The sequence below is a fragment of the Solanum pennellii genome, chromosome 9 (assembly GCF_001406875.1).
Source record: "Solanum pennellii chromosome 9, SPENNV200".
NCBI lineage: Eukaryota > Viridiplantae > Streptophyta > Magnoliopsida > Solanales > Solanaceae > Solanum > Solanum pennellii.
The window spans coordinates 23,373,131-23,381,855 of record NC_028645.1 but is presented as its reverse complement, the minus strand read 5'-3'; the positions used below and the strand labels follow the sequence as shown (position 1 = coordinate 23,381,855).

Here is an 8,725-nt window from a genome sequence, read left to right as displayed (position 1 = left end):
CAGGAGATGTAACACTCTCATTGAAAAGTTGTTACTTAGTTAATCAAAAAAATCAATTTCTGGTTACCATTCCTTACATCTAAAAGAAGAAAACCAACCAAAATGGTGAAAAGGAACAAAAGAGATTAAGCTCCAAGAAACTATGCCTGTAGACAGACTATTTTACAACCATTAGATCCCTGAAACCGCTTGCACTGGTTACACATCCACTTGATAAAGCAGACTGAGCTTGGAAACACATGTCAGTAAGATACAATAATTTAGCATCTGTATGTTCTGTTATACACCAATTCTCAAACACCTGCACAATGATGTCTTCATGCCTAAATTTCCATTCCTGAAACCAAATAACATTCATTTATCCAACGATATGATATCATGATATCGTAATACGAAATATGAAATTGAAGTTTGTTCGGACATACCATATGAAATTTTTGTATTGTATGTATTTTCATAAACACAAGAGTTTCATAAGTTGTAAAATTAAAATAGCCCCAATTGTTTTTTCAATCTTACCAAATAAACAAACATTTATAAAATCGCATAATAAATTATTACAAAGCTATTTCTCAACTGTTCCATCTAACTTTAATTCAACAACAAAAAAAATTGACCATAAATTGTAGTGTGCTAGTCTTTAATATTACTCAACAATCAGTTGGTATGAGTTAAAAGTGACTATATGTTGCTGATAATAACAAATTTTAAAAAAAGTAATCATGTCATTATAAATTTTATTTACATATAATATAACTGGTTGGTAGATATAAATGTGGGGTTGTTTTAACAAAATATAAACTTGTAGATCAATTTTTGTATTGAAAATATCTCAAATCATGATATGAAATTCTCATATCATGATTTTTGGACAATATGGAATCACATCTCACATCTAATCATATGAAATCATGAGATGGAATGAACATAAAATCGCATGTCATAAAAGCTGATTCCATCTCATGATTTCATATCGTGATATGGTATCGCATGGTCAAACGTCTACTTATTGTAGCTATGAATTATTAACATGTATTCTCTTAACTTCTTAATGTGGGTATTATAGTAGAACCAATTCAATTCTAAACAAGACAAACTGTATGTGTCATCAGTCTGACCCATGAACGCACTTGCTTGGCTGGAAATGTAGAAAGGAGAAAAGGGGCCGATGTTTATGAAACAAGAACACACATTACTAGGAGGTTCAATAATAGCCTAAATGAATAAAAACCAATCAGAACATAAAGAAACCTTATACATAATCTTAGATCAGGGAGGAGGATCCCAGAATTTGGAGAAAAGAGTACCTGAGGGTCAAGTTAAGGTATTCTTGGCACAGCCACTCTGCCAGTACCATCTCTATCTTCTTACTGCTGTCTTCCTCCTCCTTCCGGGGATGGTAGCCTGTTCAGTTTGCTTGTGTTTCTGTACCATGGTATAAACCTGCATTACAATAAAACTGTTGGTCACCTTTGATTCACCATTCCCACTCGGATGTTCAACCAATAAGAAAGCAGCAGGAAAGTAGGGTCACTCATCAAGAGACTAATGTTGCAATGTTGACCTTTGAACTAAGTGTCCGAATACAAGAATTAGATGGTAATAGGAGAAACTAATGTTGAACATCCTAACACAGTAGTAGTTTTATTTTTTATGCTGACTATATTGCACAATGTTAAAAATTTAACAGCCGAAAAACATTCATACATGAGCTAAGCACAAAGTGACAACATAACCTCGTATATCAATCATTTTATAATGACTACTAGGAAGTTGGACCTATATTTACATGATCCATAGATAAAGCTCTTGACAAGTGCATTATAAATTAAGGAAAATATTAAACTCAAGATGTGAATTGTCAAGTCATTGTGCAGGAGCAGTCAGTAAGATGTTTGTTGTTTCAGAGAAGTTCTTCTTTCCTTATTTACAACCAACTTATACAAGCCATCACATTTCTTCATTATAACATTTAACTATACTGATAAGGCCGGCAAAACCTAGTATCCGTTGATTTTCAGCCATACCTTTCTTACTCCAGATGTCAATCCCATGCTATCAAGGTTTTTGCCATCAACATACTTCCATGTAATACTCTCTTTGTCCAGTTTTTCGTCTTCGATGCTTCGATTACCTACATGTCAACAGAAACCACATGCAATTAAGTATATAAAAAAGGTGCTACACTCTAAACATTTGAATAAGTTACCATGAGGTAGTAAGTCAACACATAGAGTGAACCTTTTGGATGTAAGACCAATAACTCTACGTACATCTTGAGGCGTATATGACTGAAGACGTGGACAAATTCTCCAATATCTTCTCGTGAAACTATTCTAGTAGACTCTTTAAGATCCAGATTGAATGACGACTGTAAAAAGTTATCAATCGCTTTTCTTCTCGAGGCCAGGTCTGCTTCCTTCTCCAAGAGAATTGATGGAAACTCCCAGAGGCCGGCAAGTAGACCCTCATTTGGTCTTTTTACAAGAATATATTTGCTGTTGGATTGAGATCCCGTCATTTCCTGGCAATCCAGTATCTCTACAACACTAACAGCAGAAAACTCATGCCTTTGTTTGGCCTTCACAACTTTTGTTGGATAATCTGAAACATGAACTGACTCATTCTGCCTAGAGAGCGACAAAGCATGACATTTCGCAGAGATGGGGCACACAGCACAACCTGGATTCGAAAGAGAGCACAACGTAGCTCCAAGTTCCATAAGAGCTTGGTTGAAATCTCCAGGCCTACAAGGATCAACTAATTGTCCTGCAAGTTTCCTAATTCAAAAGAAAATATATCATGACACAGGATGGAAAACTCATTAAGAAATAAAGTAATATCTGAAATTGAGTGATTACTAGTATCTAGCATGATCACTTCTTAAGAAAGATATTAATTTATATTCGTTCCCTGAATATATTTGATATGAAACAGAAAGAAACGATAATTAGAGAAAGAAATATGATGCAACTCTCTGTAATGTACTGGTCTTAAAAGTTGCTTACTATCTTCCACAGCAAGAAAACATTTAAAACTTCTTTATACATCACAAAGACTCACCAAAAACTCTTAACTGTCGCAGTGTCTTTTGGATTCGCTGATATGGCCTTCAGCCTAGAAATAACCCTGACCACATTCCCATCAACAACAGGCACTGCCTACAGTTATAACTTAGAAAATGTGAGAAGAGGAAGAGTGTATTAGAGAGACAAAAGTTTGCAAAACCTGTGAACCTTTTTGAAGGCAATTGAGGCAATAGCACCAGCAGTGTATTCACCAATTCCTTTGATCTTGCGAAGTTCTGAAACTGTCTCTGGAAAACTACCTCCTTCTTCAACCACCTCTTTTGCACCCTGCAAAAACACAGATATCTCTATTAAGCAAACACGACAATAAACACATGAGTAGAGCTAAGAATGTTGATTTGCAATGCACTAATTTTTAAGCCGATTAAAAGTTGTAGACACAATTTTAGTCTGCAAAAAAGATAATCAAATAGATTTTGGACTCTCCACCTTTAGCTAGTCAATTGTCACTTGGCAACTACATAGATGGATAAATGCTGAGTTACTCTGTAGGAATATGCTGGATCCAGTTAATAAAGATTATGCTGCTCCTATAAAATGTCTAATTCTATTGACCCATTACTAGTATTGTTTTCTATTCTTAGTCAAGTATGCATTAGTTTCAGTTTTTTTTGTATATAAGGTAATGAGAGGAATTGAACGCCTATGAAAACCCTTGGTTGTGGGAATTTATAGATTTTGAAACAACTGTGATAATTGGTGGTAAGTTGAACTAAATGAAAGAAAGAAGAAAAGTTTTGAGCATCAGATAGTTCACCTGTAATAAGAAGCGAACTCGTCTATAATACCCCAAACCAGCCCACATTTCATTCACCTCCTGCAAGTTAGGAGAGGACAAGGCTGTAAAGAAAATGAAGCATGGAGGTAAGTGTATAAGTAGTATAAGGAACCTCAAGAGAAGCTTGAGCAAGATGATGAAGAGTAGGCCATTTGTTCATCCAGCGTTTGAAATAATCAATGACAGTTGAAACCCTAGTTTGCTGAAGCATTACTTCAGAAACCCAGACGGCATAACCCCTTTTATCTCTCTCATCAGAACCACCACTGATTCTTCTCCAAGGAAGGTCTCTTTGATTTTCATCATACCATTCCAATAGAGAAGCCCTAATCTGTAGGGTTTCATCTTTAGAGAAACTGATGTCCTCTATATCATCGCTTTCTTTTGGAGGTAATTCTCTGCTATGCCGAGCTCTCTTCTTACTTTTCAGCGACATCATCACCCTTTTCTCCTCCTCCATTGATACAGAGTACCGCTCATTCAGATTTCCCGCTAAGCAATGCGTTTCAAAATGTAAGCAAATGGTCACTGGCATAGTCTATCTTTGTTTTTATTTTAATTTTTGGTTAAATTTCTCTCTCTATATGTGTGTGTTATGAAACTATATGAAATTAGAAGACGAATAAAGTAGGCAGAAGAGAAAGATTTCTTATTCATTTTGAAGTATATTCAGGATTCATTGATCTTTCACGAATTTTATTTACATTGAAGGAAAATCCTTTATTTATAGGGAAAAACTTACTTGGTCCCCAAGTAGTATTCCTAACTATATCCTACAAGGACTCCACATAATTAGACATTCACTATAATACAAATTATTTATAACACTCACCCTTGAATGTCGTTAGATTATGTGCCTCGTTAAAACCTTACTAGATAAAACCCAGTGGGAAAAAAATCTAGTGAAGAAAAAAGAGCATACATATCTAATAATATGCATTATGGATGCCTCATTAAAAACCTTACAAGTAAAACCCAATGGGACAAAACCTTGTGAGGAAAAAAGAGTAGATCGCGTATTAACTCACCCTCATAAAACATCAAGAGACTTGGATCTTCGTTTTCCAATCTTGAGCATCAACTTCTTGAAAGTTGTAGTTGGTAGAGACTTCGTGGATAAATCAATTGTAGTATTATTTGAACAAACATGATATCATCATTCTTGGGAGCTCATGAGTGTAGAAAAACCTTGACGAAATATGCTTTCTTCTATCTCCTTTTATGAATCTTCCTTTCAGGGTAAAAGATTTCTCTAAGTTCCTTACTTTAACTTCTTTAAGCAAATAATCTGTTGCCTTTAGAAAACTCTTCAAGAGTTTCAATTATAGTTATCAACTTGCATAACAATACTTGTATATGCTTTATGCATTTTGAATCTATTTAATCCTTATGAGGATGATAAACAAGTTTTTCAAAACCTTGTATATGCTATATTTCGAACCCACTGAATATTTTCATATTAATTTTGTCAAGTGACAACATTCAATATTAGGTGTATGCCATCTTCTAGTGCCTAGATTACAAGTCAAATAAGCTTTATGCTTACCAAGATGCATCATTCCACTTTTCACTTGATAATTATTTCTACATTAGCATGCTTTCATAGTCGTAGAATTTATATCATAATAATTCTTAACAATATTGCGTGTTATTGTATCAAAGATGCCGTCAACGATATATCATTTTGCATTGATTCACAATACGACATAACTTATTGAGATCTCATCACTTCATTATTTTTAGGTAGCTACCCCTCTCATGAGATTTTCATAAAGTGTTATGTCGTAGGCTCTCCAAGAGCATATTGTTTCCTTATTATGATCATTTCGATTCTTTGATCCTCTCCCTTTTTCAAAGATTATTTTATTTAGAATTGATTAGTCTATCATGCTTCATGCATGTCGTAAACTCTATCTTTAAGGGACATTCAATAGGAGTATTTACAACTTTTGTGTTACTTCTAATCTCCCCTTATGTTAGACAAACTAACATATATCTCAATCTTTTGGAGAATCTATCTTTGTGCATCATTGTATATTCATTGATTATATACTACATACCAAAATAAGCAGATGAAAAATATTTGGCCCCTGATCATAAATCAACAGAAAGAAAATCTGATCATAATTTGTTGGTTTGATGCATATAATTACATTTGTATGCGGTATCATATTTCAGATCAACACATGTAGCTTTATTTTCACAAGCAATGATTTCACTATCTCAGACATTTAATATCACAACATCTTGCGTATTTATCAATATTATCAAAGATAAATTGTCTTGATTACATATTCTTAAATTGTGCTCTTATCTCAATTATTTTTTGCACAAACAATTTTGCGAATGTCAAACTGCAAGTTGAACAACAAACGCACATGTGATTATCTTATTGATGCATCTTTTTATCATATCACATGATAGGTAAATGGGCCCATATTCACCTTTTATACTTTTCAGAATTTAGGAATTTAGTCCCAACTTTAGTTGATCCAATCAACTTTATCAGGAGAACAAGCAACGTAAAGAATTCTTGAAGAATCTTCTAGTTTTTCAATGTATGTCCATTACTCAGTATGCACATCTTTGGGATGACCAAATTATTCATGCCAACTAATAAAATTATTAGTACTCGTGAACTCCAAGTTTACTATGCCATGTACCTTCTGCTTTAGTAAATTTCTAATTTATTATTATATGAGTAAATTTCAATTTTATTACTCCAAGAGTAATTTTCAGATTTATTTCTTCTCAATTACTTTACCCTTTAGGTGAGTCCTGATCCCATCATTGAATGAACTAATCTGAAGAAAATTGTGCATGTAACATATTATTTGTGCCAACATTTTTGCAAACATCAAGTTGCGAGATAATAATAGACACACATGAGACCATATAGAAGAAACATTTATTAGGACCATTAAATATCTAAAGAATCCACTAAGTGGATGTCTAGTCCACAAATATCTGTATACGTTCCTAGAACACAGAGAATTCAATCTCAACTTTCGTTTATGATGGTCTCATAATTAGCTAGCCTTGCTAACAAGTATTACAAAAATATTCACCATTTAAAAGAATTTCTAGTTTCTTCCATGGATGTCCATTTTAATTTTCCACAATTCGTCAAAAAATTATAGACTAACGATGTCCCAGCCAATCGTGTCAAACTAAGAAAGTATTGGAATTAGTAAACCTCTTATTTACCATAGAATGTGCCTCAATTGCATTAATTCTTGTCCAATACAAGCCCGAAGATAAAACATGAAACTTTTCTATAATACATGTCTTCTTAGAGACATTCTTAGTGATACCACATGATTGACCAAGGTCGCAATCTTTCTCATGCCTAGCATGGTGGCTTACATCTCATTCCCTTTAAAGAATGAATTTATATTTTTAGCATTTATTAAAAGTTCTCATTCTTGATGAATGGAACACAAACATGTGCATATCAAATAATGATAGCTTGTACCTCATTCTATATTTATGTGCATTATTCAATCACTTGTCTTCTTTCAGACGTAATATGTACGACTATCACATTCACTTTAGGGAATTAAAGCTTTCAATTGAACAAGGTTCATGACTACTTTTCATCAAAAGCATACTTTTTGCTTTAATAGTCAAATATCATCAATATAGTGCATTGAGAGTCAAACTCAACGTCTTATCCATATAAAAGTGTCTTAGGTCATAAATCTATGGGTCTTGAACCCAATATCTATAACGACCTGTTTAGTCGTTTTGAGCAGCAGATTTTATTTCTGGAAAAACTGGCTGAGTCGACGGATCCCACGACGGAACGTCATGGGCACGACGGACCATCGTGGGGGTCTCGTTCCAAAACACTTAGAATTCTGAAATTTGGGTACTGAAATCGACTCTCTGAACTTCGTAACGGAATGGCAGGACGGACCGTCACAGGCGTGACGGGCCGTCACAGACTCTTGGTAAAAATCTAGTCTCTGAACTCTGTGACGGAGCAGCAGGACGGACCGTCGCAGGCACGACGGCCCGTCACAGACTGCGTAATCCCAGGTTGGGTCGGATTTCTGCTTAGTAATTTAAGGGGCGTTTTGGACTATTCCTGCTTTAATTATAAACTTAGTGGGTTAATGTTAATAAGTCTAATTACTTGGGGGTTAAAAGAGGTAACCTTGAGTTAATTAGTGGGATATTATTGCCATCTTTATACTTAATTATATGCTAATTAGGGTAAAAGAAAGAGGGTTTGAATAAGAAAAATAGAAAGAACAAAGAGAGAGAAAGAGGAGAGAACGAACGAGTAGAAGAGAGGAGAAACGAAGAGGAAAACACAAACTTTGGGGAATTTGCTTGTTTGATCACGAATCTTCGGTGGAGGTAGGTTATGGTTTATGCTATTCGTAGTAAACTCTTAATAGCGAATGATATGTGTTGGGTAGTATTATAAAATCTTCTATATGCTTAATTGTGTGCATGCATGATGTGATTTTATATATAATTATGATGAAATTAGCATGATGAAGCTATTGAATCCCAAATCTTGAAGAACCCTAATTTTACTTTGTTAATGATGATGCCTTGGTATAAAAGAAGGCTTGATGAACTAAAGTAATGAGATTAGGGGATCGGGTGTCACGTTCCGACACCAGGATAGAGTATAAATGTGGATCGGGTGTCACGTTCCGGCACCAGGATAGAATATATATATGGATCGGAGTGTCACGTTCCGACACCAGGATAGAATATATGTGGATCGGGTGTCACGTTCCGGCACCAGGATAGAATATATATATGGATCGGAGTGTCACGTTCCGACACCAGGATAGAATATATGTGGATCGGGTGTCACGTTCCGGCACCAGGATAGAAT

At 34.8% G+C, this 8,725-nt stretch overlaps 1 protein-coding gene across 4 annotated transcripts; it reads right to left on the bottom strand.

Annotated features, from left to right (window-relative positions):
* Positions 1-4,427, bottom strand: LOC107029692 (adenine DNA glycosylase). 4 transcript variants are annotated; one of them, XR_003580248.1, is made up of 8 exons: positions 3,980-4,424; positions 3,847-3,906; positions 3,237-3,356; positions 3,064-3,161; positions 2,242-2,780; positions 2,028-2,134; positions 1,308-1,443; positions 1-337 (listed from the first exon to the last, which is right to left on the bottom strand). XR_003580248.1 is itself a non-coding variant. In XM_027919485.1 (7 exons), the coding sequence occupies exons 1-7, from the start codon at positions 4,400-4,402 to the stop codon at positions 1,360-1,362; spliced, it is 1,431 nt and encodes a 476-aa protein (XP_027775286.1). In that variant the 5' UTR covers positions 4,403-4,425; the 3' UTR covers positions 1,307-1,359. The 4 variants fall into 4 exon arrangements, 2 of the variants coding, with proteins under 2 accessions (XP_027775286.1, XP_015086619.2); XM_027919485.1 differs by lacking the exon at positions 1-337 and having other exon boundaries at positions 1,307-1,443; positions 3,980-4,425; XM_015231133.2 differs by lacking the exon at positions 1-337 and having other exon boundaries at positions 2,210-2,780; positions 3,980-4,427.
* Positions 4,428-8,725: the final 4,298 nt, after the last annotated feature.